Below are 24,729 nucleotides of genomic sequence, written 5' to 3' on the forward strand. Positions count from 1 at the left end.
TAATAGACTGACACATTGGTGCTGTGATGCAGGCACTTCAAATTTATTTATTTAAAGATTTTACTATTCAATTAATTGGAGGGAAAAAAAGTGTGAAAGGTTTGCAGTTCTCCACTACAACTCAATACTGCAGGAAAACAAAAGTGTCAGTAGACAGACAACACCATTTTAATACTTCTCTGTAAGAACATATGCCAGTAGTGTTACACATATATATATTTCAAAGATATATAATTGTATATTTCCTAGTACCAATGATTACTTTCTTTCTAAAGTTCAACCACTAAATTCACATTAAGATGCCAAAACCATAGCTTGTTCTTCGGTGCTAAATATACATACATGTGAAAGCTTACTCTTTAAATTTCAAACTATTTTTTGCAAAATACTATCTCCACTTATTAACTAACAGTCTTTATCCATTATGCCCAATTCCAGTGATAAAATAATCAAGATTATTTCTAAATAGAAGGAAGTTCCAGACACTGATCCACCTAGGTGTAACATGCTTTCACGCTAATTTTTCTGTTTTAAGATGCAGAAGGATATGATGTTCTCTGCCAAAAAAAGATTTGCAGGGAGAAAAACTGAGGCCTATAGTTCTTCCAAGTCACAGCAGTAGGTTAGAGACAGAGCTAAAAACATACTCCCAATTTTTCAAGTTTCAACATTAAGCTCTTTCCATTAAACTTAATCACTTCTCTGTGTGTCTAATGTTAATTGTCTAAATAGAAATTCAGGAGCCCAACTTCAGTTTCAAAATCTCTGGAAGGGCTTGAAAGAGGGAAGAAAAGAAGAAGCAGTGGTAGCTGCAGTCTATTGAACAAAAGAAAGAGCTTACACTTCAGCTGAAGAAATGGAAAAGATTCGTGCTTCACCTAAACCTTTCATATGGAAATCATTTATGGGACAGAAGCCAGTTTTCCTCAGGAAAATGAAACACAACATAACCCAGAGCAGTAAACCCAAACAATTGTGTTCGATTTTAAGAATTACACAAAAATCATACTTTGAAAAAACTTCAGCTTCTGGATACAAAATAAGATGCATGATCAGCTAAACCTTAAAAATAAAGATAAGGATTTTATTTTTGCTGATAAAAATACACTGCAATATATTTTATAAAGACATACAGGTAGATTCATTTTAACCACTTCAAGAGTTTCAGTGATCATCTTAAATACCTGCACATTGCTATTGCTATCATTAGAAGTAAAGGAGAGCACTTAAGTCCTGATCCCACATATTTCCTAGGTGACAGTGTGGTCACCCAACTGGGCAGCTGAACTTCACCACAACCGCTCTCTCACTTCCCCTCCTCAAATGGAAAGGGTGAGCAAATACAACGGAAAGGTCTCAAGGGTTGAGATGAGAACAAGGACATCACTCAACGATTATTGTCATGGGCAAAACAGACTCAGCATAGGGAGATAAATATAGCTTGTTGTCTATTAGTAACAAGCAAGAGGAGTGAGAATTTAAAAGCCAACAAATAACACCTTCCCTCCCATCCACCCTCCTCCACCTCAACACCTTGAACAGCAAAGGGGAATGGGGCTGTGGTCAGTCCCTGAGACTTTGTCTCCGCTGCTCCCTCACAGTCACTCCCTGCCTCTGCTCCCCGTGGGGTCCCTCCCATGGGATGCCATCCTTCCCAAACTGAGCCTACGGGGGCTGCCCATAGGCAGCAGCTCTTCAAGCACTGCTCCCACATGGCTCTGTGACACGGGGTCCATCCATCCCCCAGGAGCAAACTGCTCCAGCACGGGTCCCCCACGGGTGGGCGGCGGCTCCCCGCAGACCCCCTGCTCCTGCGTGGGCTCCTCTCCACGGGCTGCAGCTCCGGCCCAGGGCCTGCTCCTGCGGGGGCTCTCCATGGGCCGCAGCCTCCTCCAGGCCACATCCACCTGCTCCACCGGGGGCTCCTCCACCCATGGGGGGGCTGCAGCGTGGAGATCTGCTCCATGGGGGACCCATGGGCTGCAGGGGGACAGCCTGCTCCACCAGGGGCCTCTCCACAGGCTGCAGGGGAGCTGCTGCTGCCTGTCTGGAGCACCTCCTGCCCTCCTGCTGCACTGACCTTGGGGGCTGCAGGGCTGTTTCTCACTCCTCTCTCCCAGGAGTTTTTTTGTTTGTTTGTTTGTTTTGGTTTGTTTTTTTTTTTTTTGTTTTTTCCCTCCCCTTTCCTTACACCTGTTCTCACAGAGGCCCAGCCAGTGTCACTCCCTGACTTGGCTCTGCCCAGCAGTGGGTCCCTTTTGGAGCTGGCTGAAACTGTCCCTTATCTGACACGGGGCAGCTGCTGGGCAGCTGCTGCTGTACTCTTCTCACAGAGGCCACCCCTGCAGCACCCCCACTGCCCCCCAACCTTGACACGTATACACAGAGATAAGAGTATGTGCTAGTTCCAGCTGCATCTATAGTTTCAGAGTTATTACATTGCAATTAAAAAAACTAACCTGCAAAATGCATGTTCACACACACACGGAAGTATATACTAACACCTATATCATGAATAGAATGTTCACAGGTTTGTCAATTTTATACTATCAGAGCAAGGAATTTGATTTACGCAGGTCAAATTGTTCTATATTGTTAATAAAATATATATACAACCTAATGATGTCAGCCTGTCGCTGTGTTGTATTTCCAGATATGCGTAAGGCTGCAGTGAATTTAGATGTATTTTATTGGATGCTATCTGAATTTCATGATGACAGCCAATTAACAAGAAAAAAAAACACAATGCTACAAGTTTCCCCCCCAGATTTGTAAATGAATTCTGCTTCAATTTCCATGTCTATGTTAGATTTTGTAAAGAGGTTGGGTTTTGTGCATGAGTATGAACTGGTTACCTGTAACACATTTGGGAGATTTTACCTGTCCAACCAAGCCAGCAGACTTTTAGCTGCTCCAATGAGATCCACTACTGATGTCAGAAAATCATTCGGTAATTTGCGGCTGGTTCTTCCATCATAGTGACCGCTTCTCCTCCTCCCAGTGATGAAGTTCTGCAGATTTTTGGCAGATGCATTCAGTTTGTGAGAAAGGGTTTTCAAATTTTCTGTTTCCAAACCATAGTTCTGAAATAAAAAGAGACAAAGAAGACAAAGTTAGCTCTGCTGCTGAACATGAAGTACTGAGAACAGCAAGACTGCTCTTCTGCTTCAAAACTTAACCATTCCTAATAATTAAGGTAGAAATACACCCACTCATTAGATTTTAAATGGATGGCATGTTCTGTTTCTAAAGTGCATAAAAATAGAACAAAAGAAGAGAAAAATTATGAGTGATCTTTTAGCTGTTTTTAAGTGCACTGAGAAAAACACCTCAAAATGAAGAGAAACCCTAATCTAGCAGATCGATTTTCAAAGCAGTATATCACTTCCAGAAGATCCAATGGTTCTCTCTGTAGATCTGATGCTTACAGATCAGTCCCTTGTGCCCATTGTCACCCTGATTCCTAAAATCTCTTAAGCAAAGAGGCCTTACAACTAGTAGAATTACACAGTATGGACACGGTGTAATACCAGATTGCTTTTGTTGGAAGCATGTCCATTATCTTTTTATTCTTTTTAGCAGCAAAGGACCAGCAGATTCACAGACCAGAGAACACAGTGCTAGTCTGCACAGTGTCTGTGCTGCCCTTTTAAAGTCAAGTTATAAACTTTGCTTCCATTTAAGAGTCAGTCCCTTAAGCTTTAAATATGGTCCTCTGCTATGCACCAGAGACAGAAATAATCATGCAGAAATATTAACCAATAGTACTTGAAAATCCTTCAAATATACAAATGGTGATGAAATGGCACTAGAGAATACCATAATTTCACGTTTAATTACAATATATTATAGTAATATCTGTAATTCCAACCTAGATGATTCTGTGATTCTGTGAATTTGTTGCTTCTGGAATAGATTTGTTTTCCTCACAAATACAAAGAATAATAGAGTTATTTCAAGAGATTTTTTTCTTCCCATTTTAAAGAGATAAGGGATTTCAGAGGCTTGCGCTTATAATTTCCATAGGAGAGATGAGACTGCTAAAACTACTCCTTGCCTTAACCACATCGTAGGGTTATGGCCACAACTTGTTCTGAGGATGATGTAAAGGGCTGCTTACTATCCAGCGTGGACCATTTCCTACCACAAACAACAAAGCAGGGTGCAGAAAGCACCTCATCTGCATACAGAACAATCCACTTCTTAAAAATATGTCTCATCCCAAACTACCCAAAATTTGCTCACCATGCTAATCGGTCCATGAGGAGAAAGAATACATTCACCAATCAAGATTGAGACTGCTGAAGCGTACTTACTGTATTTTATTTTATTTTTTTTTTTAAATTGGTGATGGAGGGAGAGGGGGAAAAAAAAAGAGAGATTTACAGCAGTTGTCATTCTCCTAATCCAAACCACCTACTGCATTTACTAAAAGAACTTATCTCCTCTTTAATTATACAGGGACTCCAGGAAGATTCCGCTGATGTAGACCTGAGTAAACACACAGCACCTAGGCCTCCCACAATTTCTAATCCTGAGAAAATGCTGGAATATTACAGAAAGGAGAGAGTTCAGCATATGGCTTGCCTGCCATCTCCCAGCCAGATCTTCTTCACACCTGTAAACTGAATACACTTAATGAGGAGTCACTAACATGACAGTTGTCTTTCCACAGCTGAAGATGTGGGACTCAGCTTAAGGGGAAATGAACATATGCTAAGGTTGCATTTTTAAAACCTCTACAGCAACTTCTGAGAACATCTTTATTCTGGCCAGCAAAGACTTTGTGACATGTTTATCAACCACATGGTTTCTGCGTAGGTGCGGTCTGTGTGCTGCCACTTTGCTCAATTCCCAATTAGACAGTTAGTACATTTGGGCAATGACTTTTTCACCATGTAAATATTCTATAGCAATTATACAACAGATAGAGTTAGGCTATAAATAAAAAATTACAAGATGAAAACAACAAATTCAGATGGAAAAGTAAAACATACTTTATTATGCATTTAAGCAGCTCATAACTAATAACTTATTAAATCTGTTCAAATTAAAGAGATAAACATCAAATAATTTTATCTTTTTTTTTTTTTTTTTTTTCTCCCCTGTGGTTGTTGTGGTTAAGAGAGCTTGATGGAGATCTACAACTCCGTAGGAATAAGCTAGAAAAAAAAAAATCAGGCTTGTTCTTATTTCATTCTACTTCTTGAGCATCTAGCTTATTTGGGGGAAAGAAAAAAAAAAAAAAAGGAAAGAAACAAACAAAGGATACTCCAGACAAAAGATTTATCATGGGAATTTTCTTATAAATCAGTTTGCCCTGAGCAAATTCAGGAGAGGAGTCTCAAGCAGTCAAGCAAACCAAAACACAGTGCAAGGGACACCCATAACAACACACTTTTACCATGGTGCTCACGTCTCCAAACACCAAGGGGAACGACCACAAACTGCAGCTCCGCCACATCTCCTCATGAGACTTCCTTCTTCTTTCCAATATTCAGCAATGCTGAATTTTTTAATCAAGAAGGCTGTCAGTGAGAAGCTGAATGTGGTTATCTAAATCCTTTGCTCATTCTCAGCAGAGTCAGTTTACTCATATAAGCAACTCTCAATCTTCTCACACCCCAGGTGTCTCAGTGTTACTAACGCTTCCACAATGGGGCCTGTGTTTCAAGTTGCTAAATCCCTCAGCACCAAACCCATTCTCCTTCCTCAACACAAGGGAAGGCACCAGCAGGATCACCAGGCATCCAGATGAGCCAGGGCACCCTCCATCCTGCCAGCCAGGCCACACGCAAGACCCATGACTGGGACCCATGCCAAGGCCCAACCTCCATCCCAAGGCTCTCCCTTGACAGCTCCAAAGTACTTTACCTCTTCCTTCATCCTCCTCTCCATCACTTACTTGGCCCATACCTTGCCCATTCAGAGAGGCAGGTAGCAGATAGTAGCCTGCAATGAGCCTCCTTGCAGTGGAAGCCTATGCTGATAACACATAGGCCTCAAGTCCCACCAGAAAGCAAATCATCAGTAAAAAGGAAATGCTGAGCAAGAAGACCATCAAAACAGTATTCTGTGACTGAATAACAGGGTGCATATATGCTTCTTTAGAAAAGCATCTCCTATCCATCCTTAGTGGAATCTTGTTAACATTGGGCAGCCTGCTCTAAGGAACCTGCTTTGGCAGGGGGGTTGAACCCAATGATCTTTTGAGGTCCCTTCCAACCCCTTTAATTCTGTGATTCTGTGAATTCAAGTGACGACTACATACATATTCTTTTTCAGATGCCTTTTTTCACTGCCAGATAAGTGGAAAGGAAGGGACACAGTCTGTTTCCAGGTACATTTGTCAACTGTGTGCATTTTCTTTAACATAAAAAAAAATGAAGGGGCCTACTTGATGTCCAAGCTACATACAATTCAGTCATACATTAGGAATGGCACTGATTTTGATAAAGCCTCTACCTGTAATGAGACAGATATAGCCAGAAATGTAAAATACAGAGAAATTTCAGGCAGAATATATTTTGGGGCAGCTGTGTTTATCAAAGCCTCCAAGCAGAAGGGATCCAACAGCAGCCAACCTAACAAAATCCCCACTTTGTTTATCACTAATATTTCTGGCCCACATTAAAAATGAAACAAAGAGTTGCATGTTTTAATATTGGAAAAAAGCTTGCTCAAATAATAACTGCCAAGTTCAATCATACTTTATACGTGATAGTATACTATTAACAATATTGTTTTCTTAGAAATACGCTGCATTTATTTCCAAGCAACGTAAAAAGATAATTGCAGGCAAAGACGACAATTCTTTGTTTTTCCCTACTCTGCATTTAGCCTGCACTAACACAAGTTGTGCTGTCATTAGCCAAAATAAATTTACAGTCACTGAAAGAAGCACAAAGAAGTCTCTGCGTGCTTGTAGAGATTACTAGCAGCAAGGCAAGTCTTCACATCTGCTTTATCAACAAGGGGCCACAGAGGAAGAGTCTCTTCAGAGACACCCCACCTCAACAGAAATGGCTCTAATGGCATCTTTTCTAGCAATCACAAAACAAGAACTTGATGAAGCTAAGCTACACGGAGTAATAGCTTGTCAGCAGGTGCTTGAGCAAAAGGTGGTGGAAGCTATTAATAGACATTTTACCTGCTAATTACTTTTCTGTGGCTTCACATGACAGTGTGAGTGATGAATTGTAGCTCTTTTCTTCACGTGCTGACAAGCAGCAGGTCTAATCATCACTGATGAGTTTTGATATCTATTTTTTTTTTGGTGGGGGGAGACAGGCCATCTGCCAGCCCATCCTTGCATAAGCACCATAGTGTAGGAAAAGACTTCAGTCACCAAACTGGGAGTGAAGTGAACCTTTCTGGACTTGTTTGATGAATATTAGTTACCCTTCACCACACAAATAAAAATTATCAAAAAAAAAAAAAAAATCAGAATTCTTTTCAAAATTTTCTGTGTTAAATTCACTTAGCCCTTGCTAGTAAGCAAGTGCATCTCACACTACTAGCATGGGTTAGAAAGGAAAGTCATATACTGCTCAAGTCAAAGGAGGCTGCTGACATCTATAGGGTATGTCTACACTGCCTGTTCCGTGCAACACATCTATCTTAAAAAGCCAAGCTCAGGCACTAAAAGAAGTCCAAATCTAAATACACCACAATGCGGAAGACAGACATGCGCAGTCCCATTAACAAATCCATAAATCCCTTAAAACATATATCCTTATCACAACTTTTTATATAACCACAAATGCCTATACATCTCCAAGCACAGAGGCACATTAAGTTCAAGGACATCATATGACTCCTACAAATAACCCAAGATGAAGAAATAAGCATATGGACCCCTTTGCCTATCTCCCTAGACAACTGTTTCTTCTCATTCAGCCCACAAATCTGCTGGAAACCATGTGGAGCAAAAGGCATGCCGTGACCAGTGCTGACTCTCACTGAAGCAACACAAGATGAGAACTGACACTACTGCTGCAACACTGGTGCTTGGGGGTAAAAGAAAAATAAGAACAGCTTCTCCAGGCAGGCACAGCAGATATCAGTGCTTACATAGATTAATTTTGCTGCCCCTGAGGAGAAGGCTACTATGACTGTATAAGCTACAGAAGGTAAAGGATTATTTTTCTTTGGCAAATATTTGACACCACACTCACAAACAGTATTTTTTAATGGAAGAAAAAAGTGGCAACCTTTTGCAAAGACAAATATCATAGTTGAGACAGCTGTACTGTGTAATAAATTAGGTGCATTGTGTAGTAATATCTGTGTAAAGAAATATAACTTCTCAGTTATGCCTGATATCTCACAGAAATACAGATAATCACAAGAATGAAATCAAGTTTTCTTTCTAACATTTTTTCAAAAAGTTGTGGCTTTTTTTCCACCTGTTCACAGACTGCTGTGAGAAGAGCATATGCCTGCAAAGCAGTGGACTTAAGATAATCTCAGGCAAGCTTAATTTTGCTCCTCACTGTTTTTCAGCGCTTTCATCTTCCAAATTTAATTCTTAAGCAGTATTTCTGTATGTAATATTTGTTGCTTTTAAAAAAGCAAACTGGAAACAGTAAAGATTAGAGCCCTCAGTTCTTGGGAAGCCTGAGGAAGTTTTTTAATTTATTATCAAAACAGCATCATGTGGATACTATGGTGCATAGCAGCCATTTCAAAACCATGCCTCAAAATCTGGGGTCGCTAAAAATTTCTTCTGAAAAATTCCAAGCTTTTTCTCCAGCATTGTTTTTGAAACAAACAAAATGCATCCTGTTCTGAATCTCATTCTCAAAAACGTTTGTCTGAACACATCCCACAAAGAATGAGGCACCATTTGAGGTTACCAGTTTAAAGTTGTGAGCGGCTTGAGAACACAGCTTGTCATATGGAAGGTGCCTTATGTAACTTTATAACTCATCAGTTCTGCCTACAACATATAGTCCTAACAGCCCTTCTTCCAGCATCATGAAATGCCAACGCTAGGGTTCTCTCTCCTTCAAATAGCACTGACATATGGGATAATTTAGAAGTTCACAACATATGATCCTTACATATCTGTTTCATAAATACAGAGTTAGTCAATAAGAAATAAAGACAGATAGTTCAAATTGCACTTATAATTTATTGTAGTTATTAAATATATACTGATTAAATGGCAGATGGTTTCAAATAATATATTTATCCTAAACATTTGCAGTCAGAAAAAAATCAGGTGCATGACGGCTACAGTCCTGCAGAGCCTGGTAATGATTAATAATAATCATCGTCCTCCCCTTTCCTGAAAAAAAAACAGCTCTTTTTCCACAGCACAATCAAGTAACACATCAAAAAGCCAAACCCTAGTTATGCTTTGTAGCACTAATAGAGCAATTATATAACTATTCATCTTACTCTTATTCAAGCAGCAGATTCTGCAAGACCAAGTGCTCATTATTTATTTATTTATTTATTTTTTCTACTCCCTCATGTAATTTTGGCCTTTGTCAGCCAGGTCCTGTTATTTCTCCAGAATTCAAAATACCAGTTTTATAGTCAGGTAAGTGCATTTCACAGATTCTTAAGCAGCTTATCAGCAGTTTCAACAACAACAACAGATTGTTATGAACACACTACCACTTTTAAAACATTTTACATTGCAACAGCCTTTTTTAATTGGTCTGCTTTTAATCAAGGCATATATTTTGCACTTGCCCGCAACTCAGAACAGCCCAAAGAAAAAAGCAACTAAGAAAAGTATCTATCTACATAGCCAATTTTTGAGATAGGTCAGAGGAAGGGCATTCACATTCACCCTTTGCATATGGACATATTTACTGCCTTTGGCATACCACAGGCTTTACTGCAGTTCTGTAGAAAAGATCTACTAACAGCAACAAACATTTTCAATGTGATCAGCTAACACACACCCTTTAGGTCTCTGGTTTTATTGATCCGGTTATGGTCTTTTGATTGAGGATTTCCTTCTTTGCAGTAAGTTAGCTCAGGCTGAAGACAGGAAGGCAGATGATATATAAGTAGAATTTTAACTTGCAAAGGGCAAGAGTAAAAAGGGTAAGTATTTTTTTCTGCTGTGAGCATGCAGAATATTAACAATAAATTGTAACTTCAGTACACACATTTCCATTCTAGAATGAAAGCCTTCCTCATTTCCTCACAGCCTACAGTGATAAAGTGTAATATTCACTATTACTGACAAAAGTATTTTTAAGATCTGAGTAGTCATAAGGGCAAAGGAAAGTATGTGTGTGAGAAATGGCAAGAAGATGAAATTAAGATAAAAGGCATAATTCTTAAGAGGAATTGAATCATTCATGGGTAAAGTAGATCCACTTTTTAAAACATTTATATGCAAATGAATGTGTGTTAGTGGTAAATGATAAGTAATTTCATGTTGTTAGCACACACACCAACATTTTGTCTGCCAAATAATAATGCTATTTCATCTGCTGTAGTCTTCTAGCTTTACAGATTCAGATGTACAGTGTATAATAAATTCCTGCACAGCCACAGCAAATTTAAGTAACCTGCATGAAACCAGTACTAAAATCAGTATTCTGTACAAAGCAAAAACATTTTTTTCTTTTAAACAAAAATCTCTTCTACACAAATGCAGGTTCCCTGAAAAATATTTTGTAAATTCATAGGGCTTTAACACATCTGCTTAAATAAAATTTTAAAGCATTCAAATGTAATTTGTGAAGTTTTCTAAATATTCTTATCATCTCAGGATAAAATAATTTCCACTTCAAGTTCTCATTTTTTAAAAAAAGTGTTAATGATGAAATGAAGATAACTTAATATTCTTCATTCAAACAAAATGTACATTATAATTTGGAAAAGCAAAGCAAAAAAAAAAAAAAAACAACAAACAAACAAAAAAACACCACTACCAAAAAAACCACCCTTAAGCATCAATATATTGTGGTGATATGTCAGGAACATTGGATCATTTTCTTAAAGATGGAAGAAGAAATCTTTGGCTGTGCAATCTTTCTATTCTCCAGACAGCAAGGCAGAAAGTAACATTTTCTGGGAAAAATTTGATGCCAAGGAGACAAAGATCAGAGGCCAAGGACACTCCACAAAATATGGTCATACCCAGTTTGATAAATTGAAACATCGTCTCCTGACAAACAGAAGATGGAACAAGAATTATGGACTTCTTTTTTTCCTCCTGCAAAGTTAGGTATTTCAGGAGGTACAAGACCTTCTGATGCATTTCAAAACTGAAGATTGCTACAGCAATTTGATGGCATTACCTAAGTAATCTGTTCTTCAATATACATTCCTCTTGTAAGCATCACCTCTGTCTTTCCTCAATTCATTTTCAGTTGGCATTGTTCAGTAAGCTTGGGTTCTTAAAGCAGCCATCTGAGAAGCAAGGCTCCTGGCATTTTCTGTGTGGATGAAGGTCTGCTGCTCTGGTTTGTTTACTTATGGAATGTAAAGTAGTCTTACACTAGCTTCACTATAATGAGCATCAGGAAAGGATGAAGTTAGGGCTGGTTCTAGGTGATAATTTTTATAAGTGATGAGCAAGTGTATCTTTTATTAACTGGGAGTAGTTCGGGTAAAAAAAATACCGTGATAGTTAACTCAGTAGAAGTTCTCCCATCTCTCCACAACTGGGCATGCAGTTTCTTGGTTTATCAGTTTTCAGCCAGTTCTGAGATTTTGTCAGCATGAATCAACATGCATTTCTACATCAAGCAGGAATCTATCTGTTGGTTTCAACAGCATGGTCTTGGTTTCACGTACCAATTTGAACAGAAAGGGAAAGTAAGACATGTCTTACTGGAAACAGAGAAACTCTACAGGAGTAGCTCCATCATGGTGTTTTCTCAAGAACTCATCCAAAACCATGCACCAAACTCTAGCAATTAAATACCATCACATACCTCCTTAATTCCTGCTTTTAAGCATTTTTAAGCATAGAGTGCATTTCATTTATCTTGCCCTTTCTGACAAAGTTGTTAAAAAAAATAAAAATAAAACAAAACAAGCAAACAAACAAACAAAAACATAATGGCAAGATAATCTACTGAACATACTCCCACCTTCACAGACTGAAGGAGAGAGTGAAGACTCATACCACATTGGTTACAGTACTCGCTCTCTCCTGGAGCACGTTCAGCTTCAGTGATGGTATGATACATGTCCGCCCCCACTATCATCACCAAGAATGACCTGTAACAGCAGTAGCTGCTGGGCAAAATCTTTATCCCACCTTCTCTGTAGCAGCACAGGAAAAGAAAACCTGTGAATCTCAGCCCGTGTACTTGCTGTCCTGTCAACAGCACAGTATGGCAGCTGGCAGCCAAGAGAGACTCAATTGAGAAAGTGACACAGGCCACCACTTGTCCTCCAAACAGCTAGCAAACACCGGAGAATCCATTTGTTGCAAGTGCTTATGACACGATGGAAATACTGTGAGAGACCATAGCCACCCACCTTCTGTCAAATGTCAGCAAACCAATTCCTTTAAATAAGGCTATCAATCATAAGTGGTTCCCACTGTTAATGCACCAAGCAGTTTGCCTTTTCAGCACTGTTCACAGCCTGCTTGCTAAGGAGGTCCCAAGCATTCTCCATACCTGTCAAACATGGTTTATTCAGGTCCTCCACTTCCCTCCAGGAAGAAAATACTGGCCCATGAGCTACAGACATGTAATACAACAATATAGTTTGCTATTTGCCATAAACACAGCTAAAAAGCAGAAATCACCAGAAGTCTTCCCCAAAAAACTGCTGGAAAGGGATAGAAAGAAGGAATCTCCTAAAGCATATCAACTATCACAGCAGCTTTCCTCACTGATAGCCCCTCTGCCTTAGAAACCTCTCTTTGCAGAGTGGGAGAAGGAATAAATGGTGGGAAGTGGTTTTGTCCTCAACACCAAAAAAACTCTTTAGGTGGTCACTCACTGACTCAGAGAGAATGGGGAGATGAACGAGAAGCTGCAATCCCTTTGGCTTTTAACGATTAGCTTAAAATCAGAGATTATGTATGCAAGGCAAAATTAATATTATTATTCCTATCTCATCTTACCACTGATAATTTCCAGCATCCAATTAGACCTTAATTCAGTTGGATCCAACACCTGTAACTCATGCAAATTGTATCATGAATCCTGTTAAACTCCAGTGTAACAAGAAATAAGCAGAAAACTTTCATTTCAAAAACTCGCACATTGACTACCTGCATGAGCAGTTGTTCTACGCTGAACACTCATGGGCTTAGAGTTCTCCTGAACATACAGCCCATTTCAGAGGCTAATCAGAAGAACAGGCAAGCACTGACCAGGACAGATACTTACTGATGCAATAAAAAAAAGAAAGGCTGTAAGTATAGGAGTAGTATAGCCAAAAGGATTGCCTCTGAATTAAATTTCCTAAGAGGTTTATCTGTTTGGTGAACAATAAATTCAAATTAAGTCCACTAAAATCAATTTAACAATCACATTTTGTGTCCCTGAGGAGCCATCAGCAGCCAACTGTGAGACTGAAAAAGCCTCAACTTAAATTAGAAGTTGAGATCTGAATGCCTGTTATCATGTTTCAGTGATGGAGTTTTCTTTAAGACCAACTCAGAAAAGCAGACACTATATACAACATGGACCAGGAAGGTAGAGACTTATTGCGTGAATTAAGAAGGCAGTGTTAGTCTTCACTACAAATTCCTTATTTGATATACAACTTAGTTCCATACACTATTGTCTATGATAAGGCAGCTTCAAATACAAGATGTGTTTGTTTGTCTAAAGATAACATCTCTAATTATGTAACCAGAAAAACAAAAGGAAATTTCAGCTAACAAACAAAGTTATTTCTGTGAAAATAGGATATATTTGAAAAAGCCACAATCTGTCTCCCTTGTGTGCTTAGAAGGAATTGTCCTCAGTGTTCACCCTACCGTTAATTAAGTATTTATTTTCTTGTTTTCCATTGCATTTTCTGATGAGAAAAGTACTTTGTGACTAACTCTGTTTCCTTGTATGTCTGTACATTTTTTTTAAATGATGGATTGCAGCCTTTCCATTATTTAAAGAATCAACAACACACAAACAAAATAAATGAGTTAACTTATCACACTGAGCTACTTCATAACACATACATGTATTATGAATACTACTCTAAAGAAGAAAGTCTAAGGAATGTTTAAAACATAATATCTTCCTGCACAGAAAGTCTTTTCTCCCCTTCTTTACTTTTCCTTTTACATTTTTAATTTTTCTTTTCACTCTCTTCATTACTCCTCACATCTATCTCCCAAAGTTGCAATAATAGGATATTCAGAAAAGCTGCTGCATATTGAGAACCCACAAGGCCTTCTGAAGAGCCTTTCAGAGTACCATCTTTGATTTCCTCTACTGGGATTCAGCTTCCTTAAAGCTGCTTCTGAAGCTTGGAGAAGTAGTATGCATTAAAAATCTACAGAACACCACTTCAGGCAGTCAAGTAGATCTTAGCAGAGCTGTTCACAATCCTTCCTACAGCAGAGAATGCAGACAGTGTACCCGATCTATCATTGATCTTTACAATCACACACGAAAAATTTGTAAGAATGGTAAAGCCAGCACCACACCCATCACTGAGGGGATAATCCAAATTTTGCGTGACACAATGTGACTGAAAAGACCATTTGCAAAATCCCTCTGTATACTGCATCATAGATGTATGTATTATTTACACATAAGATAATTATTTCAGTATTTAATCCTTTCTACTGTGAAATACAAGCAGCTATGTTTCAGCAAGCTTGAATAATCATCTAAAAAATAATTTGCTATACTCTGAGGGACTGCATGAAGGATCAGTGAAAAATGACATGGTTAATATCAGGACATTTTGTTTGTAAAGGGCAACCGGCACTCAATTACTGCTTTAAAATATACAATTATTCTACATTCCAAACCAAACACAGTCTAGTCTTGTGATTTCAGGCTTTTTTTTTTCTTTTTTCTTCCTATAAAGACAGATATGGAACTCTTAAATCTTTGGTACCAAGTTATTTAACAAGGACTACCTTAGCAATAGATATTGTTCTTTATCTTTCCTGTATTTTAAAATGTTAAATTGTTCATACATTGCATGTCAGGAGTTTCTTGAACTATTTTTTATAGTTTTTAGGTCTAGAAATCTGAATATACAAGTGATCAATATGCAAGTACTATTCGCTCCCTCCCCTTTTGCCCCAAGAAGTTTACCAGTGCGCAGAGCAAGTCTACTGCTTCCAAGATAAGTTCCTGGTGGCCAATTCGCGTGACTCCAAGATCTTCCAGTTCTTGATGTGTAATACGTAGTAGTTGGTCGCCACTAATCTTCTCTCTCTCAAAGTTCTTAATATATTGCTGCAGGCAGTCATCAAGACCTGCAATAACAGAAAGGAAGAAGGAAAGAAAAGTTAGCAACATCTTATCCTGCCATAGAAAATCAAATCAAAATGGACTGGAACTGAAAATCAAGCCAACAGAGGATATTTGTCCTATCTTCAAAATAAATATGTAAATGTTACTAACACGAGTAATATAATGTTATGCTGCCCATAAATCATAACATTTGGAGAGCTGTGGCAGCTGTGGCTTCTCTACCTCTGAACAACACCAATCACTCCTGAAGCCCAAACAGAGCCCTGAATTCTTACAGTATACTGCATTATGAATGCATATCTGACAGTCTCTAATAACAGGTATATTAGCAATGGCTCTATCAGGAAGGGGAGAGGAGAAGTGGGAACACAGGACAGGAAGACTTTTCTGAGTGCTGCAGAAGCTATTGCATTAGTTATTAGAGTACTGTAAGAGTCCAGAAACGAGGGAAAACATTTATGCCAGAGAAAAAATTCTAAGAGGAAATAGAAGTGTGAATACATTTAATGCAATGCATCCAGGAGTAACAAGCTGTCAGTGCCTCTTAACCTCTCTCCCAGCCTACCTCTGCCATTGCAGGCTGCATGATGAAGAGGCAGTACTGGAGGTGCCCTCTCCTAGGAACCTGCCCTTTCCTGGGACTCTTGACTAGCAGCTCATGAAGGGACACGCAGAAGAGTGGTGCAATGTCAGAGTGTGTTTTCTACTCTGAGATTGTTTGTACCCTGCTGATCTCCTGTTCTACAGGGCCAGGTCCTGCTCTGGGGCCACACCAAGTGTAGCTGTTCAGTTTGTGTGCCAGTCTAATGATGTGTAGCTGACTACATGACTTTGCCTGGAGCAAAGAGCATTGCAGAGCAAGAGCACACACCTCTTCCCCACCAGTCCTTGCCTCAGAGGACCAAACCAGCTCAGTGAAGTTCTGCAGCACGTCGATCCCTGTGCCAAGGGGATAAGAAAGACTCCTAGTTTTGCATGGGTCTACCTAAACTTTGCACCACACTGAATACCCTCTGACAGAAGAATGCAATTGATGCTGAGTATCAGGATTTGAAGAAAACCCTGAATGTATTAATTTAGCTGTGTCTTCAAAGATTGCACCTTTCTGATGTCAGTCTTCAAACAACCACAACCAGCACATATCTCCTTTCCTAATGATGGAAAGGTGCCTGCTTATTAGGTTGTAAGGCAGTGAGAACACTTTTACTTGCTAATCAAAATGCCTGAAAAATCTCAAGATACGTGGAAGAGGAAAGATCTATCTGGCTGCTGAGCAGGAGACTCACAAGAGCTTCAGTGTATAGCATAAAGCTTCTCTGAAGCTGTTTTTGTACCATTTTCTTTTCTCTTTCACCCCTGTGCAGCCACACCTCCTGAGAGCCTCCACAAAGGTGGTGTTGGTGCTGCAGGCAAGCAGAGTTGCTCCAGCCCTGAGCACACCAGCACAATCTTCACATAGCTTAAACTTCTAGAATTCACACACCAAAACTAAACCACAAGCAAACATACTGTAAACAAAATCCTCCAGACCAAGAGACCAGAAATTCTCATGAGCCAGTTCCCAGTTCCAGCAGCCTCCAACCACTTTCTTCCAGAGCTTTCCACCTCATTTCTTGCTTCTCCAACAAAGTCACTTAAAAGTCTAGGTTAACCAGACACTGAGAGCCATGCCTTCCATTCACTTCCCTTTCTAAACAAATAGATGCTCAAATAACTTGTATACTCTATTATAATAGCAGAGAGCAACAAGAGGCTGAAAGAGTTGGGGACATTCAGCATAGAGAAGAAAAGGCTCTGAGGATACCTTAGAGTGGCCTTCCTAAAGGAGGCCTACAGGAAAGCTGGGGAGGGACTCTTGGTCAGGGGGTGAACTGATAGGACAAGAGGGAATGGCTTTAAACTGAAAGAGAGTAGATTTAGGTTAGATATAAGGAGGAAATTCTTTACTCAGAGGGTGGTGAGACACTGGAACAGGTTGCCTCTATAAGCTGTGCATGCCACATCCCTGGAAATGTTCCAGGCCAGGTTGTATGGGGCTTTGAGCAACCTGGTCTAGTGGTAGGTGTGCCAGCCTACGGCAGAGGGGTTGGAATTAGATGGTCTGTAAGGTCCCTTCCAACCTGCGCCATTCTGCGATTCTATGATCAGGTTACACCTTACCACGCAGCTCTCAAATGTGCTTGACCAGCTTGAGAGAAGCTAAAAATTGTTCCGTAAGTCACCAATAATGAGAAATACCAGTAGTTAAATTCTCATTAAGAGCAATGACATACAAAAGCTTTTATTCTCTTTAGTTTCATTCCCCTACAAACTTGGCTATGAATTACCAGAACCACCAACTTTGATCCATAAAAGGACTTTGCCACCAAACATATGCACAGAACAGAAGACAGGAACACTAATGCTTTGTGGAGTGCCTTTCCCCACTTTGTACTTAACTAATAAATACTCAGGCTTTGGCCCTTAGAACTGCTTTTAAATGAAACTACTGTTTCATTGTAAAACACCACAATACACACAAACACCGTGTGGTGTACAATGAAGACCTTAATGTCTAAGACACCACTGCTTCTGAACATGTCAAAGAGTATGAGTCCAAAAGCATTTCAATGGGCACCCTCAACTCATCCGTATGCTGCCATTTATTTTACGCACTAGGTAATGTGCACTACTATTAGCAAACAGGTAAGTGGCAATACAGATCAGTTATTCTTTTCTGCCTGACACCTGGAAGAAAGGCTATTTACCAAGTCCCAGTTCTATAAGAACTCACTTAGACATTTAACTTTCAAAAGAAAATAATTTTCTTTCAAGCCTTTTTAAATCCATTTGACTTGTTCTCCCTTACACGCATACACAGGATACCACCATCATGAAGTATATGATAAGAGGCTTCTTGATTTATCCATATTTGTACCTATTTTCTTCAAAAGCACTCTTAAGTGCAAGTTTTCCATTTGGGAAATTAATTGCATGACCTATGTTACAAGCACCGTCTCTTGTACAATGACATTTATTTTTTGAAAGAAATTGAATATTCTTGACAATGAACAAAATGGTTCATCTAAAATATATTAAAAATAGACTGTAGATGTGCTTTTGCTAAATGACTAAAAAAAGACAGCAGTAAGTAAGATATGCCTCAACATAAGTCCCACACTGCTTACATAGACTTCTGAATGAGAATAATGCAATTAGAGTATTCAACGTCATCAGGTTTCAAAAAAATAAAATAAAATAATGACTTCCCAGTAAGAGACTAGCAGCACAAATCCAGAATAAGACATGACAGATGCACTTAATAAACACTTACGGAAAATTAATTCTAAATAAAGCCTATATTCTTCCTCTGCCTGCTATCTGTGTATTTTTGTCATTCAGATGTAATATAGACAGATGCATATAGTTCATATAAGGTAAGAAAAAATTAAAGAAAACAAAAATATTACTGACAATTGCTTGACTCACCAATTTCATAAAAAACAGATCCAGGAAAGAACAAAATAATTTAACTGTAGATTGCATGACATTTTCAGAATAGCTTGCCACAATTACTTCCCCTCACTCCCTAAATAGAATATCCTTATAAAAAGTCATTTATTTCTGTCGCTTTATTTCTTAATTAAAGACCACTAATTCTTTCTGTAAACAAAACTGCACACTGATAGGAGATACTAACAATACAAAAGGGCAGTCAGTGCTGCTCACCCGCATCTTTCATCCTCCCAGAGCCACGGCAGACAGCCTTATTTTCCAGCAGCAAGTAAACTGCAGGGAACTGGCATTCCTGGCTTATGATGCCATTTGACTTGGGGCAGGACAAGAGATACCAAAAAAACATCAAGCACCTGGGCTCCATCAAGACACCCTGGAAGCCAGCGTGGAAAGCACAGATTTCTCTTTTGCAATACTGTCTTAACCGCATCCACCCAACTTCAGTGTAATAGAAATTATTCTGTCATGCTCTGCTCCTCTTCTATGCCCAGATGCTCTCATATTCAAGGATATCATACAACTCACATACCACAGGAATCCCAGCAAATAACTCAGTTTGATGGACTATTCCCTGTTCCTAGCCATGGGTGCAACTGAGGTTGCCAAATACTTAACAGTCCTGGATATTTCAAGAACAACAGTTTTTCTACAAAAATCAGGTTCATTATTTTATTATGGATGTATAAGGTCCCATAGGATATCGGAGAGGTTTTGTGACATCAATGAACAAGTAACAGCCTCATATACAACAGCCCCCCTCCTCGTCAAACTAACCCTAAGATATTGAGTATTGAGTTATTGAGTTTTTGGTTTTGGTTTTGTTTTGAAAGAGTCCTCAAGTCTCATGCTCCAGCAATATGACAGACTTCCCAGGAGGCCAGCTCTTCAAGAACCAATCCCCCATGTGGGATGCTTCCCACCTGAGCTTTCCAGCCAGGGAGCTTGGCAATGCTACCTAGATCCCACTACTGCACTCTCATTACCCAGACAGTTTGACGGGGGTCTAGGAGAGCAATTAAGGTGGGAAACTAATACATTGCACTTTTTGTCAGCCAGCATCCCACTGAGGTATTTTGTGTGCAGATATACTGTTCTCTGCATTAACAGAGAAGAAGCACTCTCTTCATTAAGTTTAAAGAAAGCTCTATCTTGTGTAACTAAACAAATAACAAGCAACAACAAAGGTAAAAATAAAATAAAAAAGCCACTCCAGAGGAAACTGCTAAGAAGTCTGTGCTTTTAATATCAAAAGAAAAAACTTCCCTAGAAAAGTTTCTCCTTCAAGTAGAACACAACATAGATGTTTTCTTCCCTACTCTGTCATTGAGTTCTGCCTTCTGTGAGCCAGGCCAGAGTTCACCAAGTCATTAACAGTTTTTAATGGCTCATTGATGTGAAATTGTGCAGATTTCTATGCAGTGAATTCCCATTTTTACAATGGCACAATAGAAACTGATAAGAAAATGTTTATTTATTTATTTAACTCTTTTTTATTATAACTCATATGATTTTCTGGAATAAGATTGCATGATGCAGTGCTACCCTCAGGGGAAATCTTCCATACTTGCAGTCTTCTAACTAATAACACAATTGCACACTTCACGATCCCTCTGAGGTATTATTTTCCATGTGTGTAATAGGTTACCTTTTGAAACAAGCAAGCCAACAAACAACCCTGTAATTCAGCACCAGAATAGGTTATGCACATCTGTAGTAAGTCAGTTAAATGACCCTCTCCATTAAATACATCCTCCAATTCTAATCCCACTATCTACTCTGCAAGAAGTCTTTCCTCCCTCCTCTCTGGGACTGTTTCTGTAAAAACTGAGCTATTTGCCGAACCTGTAACAGAAGCAAGGGTAAGGACTCTGACAGTCTAAAATGTGGATTAGATGTACACAAGCACAGTGGCAGTGCATCTTAGTTACAGCAAAAGCGCAAATTTGTTTCTTCTGAAAATCCAACCAATTTAAATTACCCATAATGTGTGTGAAGTGGCTCTTTAAGAGATCAGTGCACTCTTAAAAAAAGTATTTCAAAGTATGATAAAAAATAGTCATCATTTTCTATGACTAGATTCCTACTCTAACCAGCTACTCAGATATACATGAGAAAATACAGCTGTAAAAATAGTGGCAACTAGGTAGAATATTTTTCCCCAAATTGGTGGCAAAGGAATTTTTTCTTAGGATTGGAAAAATACAATGAAATGACAGAGTATGTGTACTTATTAGTCTTCTTTCCAGTTTGGGGTTAAGGGAAATATTATGAACATTACAGGTGTAGCCATCATGCCTGAAACTTTGACAGAGGAGTATATTTTTATGCTCCCTTGGTAAATCAGAATGAGGATGTAAACTGACAACTTCCCTTGGTATGTCCTTGTTCTGTAATCCCAGCAATAATGTGCAGACAATACATATTTTGCATGGGAGGGGAAAACACTCAGCTTTCTTAAAGTGATGGGTTTGGAGACTTTCTTTGCTTTTAATTTGAAGCAAACAAATTCATCTTTCAATCTGGTAACAGGAAGACTGTGCCCTAACTGAACTCCATTAGTTTCACACCTTAACACATGTAAATTCAGGCAATGGACGGTAGCACAGAATTTAACACGTCATCAGGAGAAAAAAGTTTAAAATGGAGTTAAAGGTAAACTGAGCATTTAGATAGTTTAGATACAATGCCTTTTCAGATTGTAAACTACATTTACAGTTTTACCTTTTTACTCAAACTAGTGTGATGAAAGGAACTGCCAAAACATGAACTACTCCTAAGGATTGACTCCATGTGGGTTCACTCATGTCACACACCATTTTAACTTAAATGTCCAATTGAGTTCCTGATAAGTTAAAACTGTGCTATCACTCACAGGTTTGCAACTAGGCTTTATCAATCTAAGGCTGGTGAGCTACTAATGTATTTGCTTTCTTTATACAAAAAGAGGCTTTCCTCATGCCAAGGAGCAAGACAGTAAACCAAAATTTCTTCCTGTCTTCCAGGTCAAGAACAGATCTGCTCCTGGGTATGGCCAGCAGCCTGGAGCAGGCAGTTATCCTTTCTCCAGCAGCTCTTACCTGGGATACACACTCAGGTGTCCTCCACAGGGGAACCACAGCATAAGGAAAGTGATTAAAAAGGGCAGGTTTCACCACAGTTTGTAGATGGGAGATGTTTACTCCCCACCTCAGGGATGTTTCCTGCATTAGGGTCTGCAGCACCTCCCAGGTCTCATGTGTGACAAGCAGATGTCACAGCTGTCAGTGTCAAATGACAAAGCAGAGACCAGAATCCATTTAAGTGCTATAGATGGTAAATTGAAGGATTGTATAGTAGCAAAAAAGTAATGTCCCGTCCCAGAGAAGTACTGCAAGTAGAATGGCAAAAGAAACAAGAGAAGCAGCTTTCATTCTGGATTGAGGAAAAAGTACCTTATTTTTAAAACTGAAAAAAAATAATAATAATAATTGCAGGCACTGGATTTATTAATGAAAAAAATGCCAAGTTGCTGAATTACAAGAATATTTACAAAACAGCAGGCCAATTACTTTGTGTACTGGTTATCTGCAATTTCAGGCAAAAATCCTCTAACTGTAAGATGTATTTGTCCATTACTGCAAAGAATTATTCACTCCCTCTCCCTACATTAGTCAAAGAAAACTCAAAAAGCATTTTAAACAAACATTAAAAATGACTGAAGGAGTGATTATTGGGATCTTTTCCAACATAACATACTTATTCATGGAATACAGTATAATATGTTCGTCATGTGCAGCTTAGGGTTGGGTTGATTTTTTATTTATTTATTTTTATAAACTAGGAGCTAACTGTTGATAGTCAAAACAGTAGCTAAAAGATGCTGCTAACTGAAATATATACAATTTATTTTAAGTAACGAAAGGAAAACAGTAAGAAAAAAACACTATATCCACTAGACATATACCACTCTCGCCAGAAAAGCATGTTCAATTTGTTAATTATTTAAATTTAAATAATAAGCAATGAAGAACTTTTAGTTCAGATGTGAACTTTTAGGCAGAATATGGGGACATGAAAACAAGCAACCATAATGTAGCCTCTCCTGAGGGTATTATAAATGCTAAGATCCTGGCTAGCAGAGAAGAGGTACTGCATACAGCACTGAGGTAAACACAGAAGGCATTGCACTGGGCTCCTGAAGAGATGCACAAAATATCAAGTGGAAATTGAATTATTTTTTAGATCTTGCACTGTACTCTGCATTTAAGGTTATTGTCAGGAGAAGGGTGAAAAGGTGCCAGTAAACAAGGAGAAAGTTATGCCAGGCGAGAACTGGGAAGCCAAAGAGAGCATTCATGAAGGTGCTGGGTTGAAACCCAATTTGGGGTGAGAGAATTACTGTCCCAAGCCAGTACTAATTCTGTAATTAAAAAAACAAATCCAGTTCTAGTAATCTAACTCTTAAATGTCTGCAGTTTCTGTGCCTACAGATACAGTCTCATTTCACAATCGTGAGCTCTTATGAGACCTGGATGAATATTCATTATATGAGAGTGTTGGTAATAAATGGCAATTTTGTTCATCAAAAAACTGCAGAAACATCAAAACTGAACAGATTGTACCTGGCTCATCAATAGCTCTGCTTTAAAAAAACGTGTGCTGAACAACTTTTAAAGGGTTTTATTGGAGTAAAAAAAAAAAAAAAAAAAAAGTAAATTAAAACAAGGAGGAGGAGAAGCAGAAACTATAGATATAGACTGACTACAAGCATGATTTAAAGATATACAAGACCGAACTGGGTGCAGTGTTGAACTGGGTCTGTCTGGGATGGCATTAACCTTCCCTAGAGCAGCCCACACAGCGCTGTGCTCTGCATCTGCGGCTAGCACAGTGCTGGCATCACGCCCATGTCCTGACTACTGCCACCCATGTCCAGCTATAGCCGATCAGCACACGCACGGCATCCAGGCCCCCTCCAGGCCACAGCCAAAGGGTAGTAAGCTATGAATGGGTAAGGGGAAGGAGAAGGAGAAGGGGGGGCTCTTGTTAGGGAAGCACTGGTCTTCCCAAGCAATCACTCTGCGTATCGAGGCCCTGCTGAACATCGCTTGCTAATGGGAAGTAGAGAATGTTTGTTTTCTCTCTCTTTGCTCTGCACTGCCTTTGCTTGTTTTTCTTTCTTTTCTCTTTACTTACACTGTCCTTATCTCAACCTGTGAGCTTTTTTTTCACCCCCATCATATTTTCTCCCCCTCCTCTTCCTTTGAGGAGGGGGAGTGAGAGAGCAGTTGTGGTGGAGTTCAGCTGCCCTTCAGTGTGCAATGACCACAAGTGTCTAATAGGCCAAGTTTTCAATAAAACTGATCCTTGCTGTTAGACTACTTACAATCAGGGCTTATTATGGAAAGTTAGGCTTGTTAATTATGAGAACAATATCCAGCATTGTGTTTATCTGTTGATAAATGTAATCATTCATATTTCTCTGGGTGGTTTTTGTTTTCATTCTGACCATCTGTATACCAAAGCCAAATCTTTACACAAGCACATATGAGTTTTGCTAAATATCTGAAATCTTAAAACGTGGATAATAGTGCAACATCCAACATTGGGCTATATTTTTATGAAATTGAAGGATTAGTATCCCTGATTATCAATATTGTTCTCCATGTAAGAGGTTATAATTATTGTTATATTTAGGACTCTTATTATTGGATTACAACGATTACATTGTTCAACTCCAGCTGTGGCCTTTGCACACCAGAAATGCTGAAGTGTGCTGAAAAGTTAGTGTGGCTCATAATGGTAGCGGAAATCTCTTTGCTAGTGGAAGGGAGAGGAGCTTGCCAAACAACCCACAGCATCATTAAAAATCAGG

At 39.1% G+C, this 24,729-nt stretch overlaps 1 protein-coding gene across 9 annotated transcripts in view; it reads right to left on the reverse strand.

Annotated features, from left to right (window-relative positions):
* Positions 1-24,729, reverse strand: part of CNKSR2 (connector enhancer of kinase suppressor of Ras 2) — a 221,638-nt gene that overhangs the window by 168,358 nt on the left and 28,551 nt on the right. For all 9 annotated transcript variants that reach the window (XM_068687529.1, XM_068687500.1, XM_068687519.1 and 6 more), the window contains exons 2-3: positions 15,219-15,382; positions 2,881-3,083 (exon numbers count right to left, since the gene is read on the reverse strand). In XM_068687529.1, the coding sequence (XP_068543630.1) occupies positions 2,881-3,083; positions 15,219-15,382 (367 nt within the window). The remainder of the gene's footprint in view (positions 1-2,880; positions 3,084-15,218; positions 15,383-24,729) is intronic.

The sequence above is a fragment of the Anas acuta genome, chromosome 1 (genome assembly GCF_963932015.1).
Source record: "Anas acuta chromosome 1, bAnaAcu1.1, whole genome shotgun sequence".
Lineage (NCBI taxonomy): Eukaryota > Metazoa > Chordata > Aves > Anseriformes > Anatidae > Anas > Anas acuta.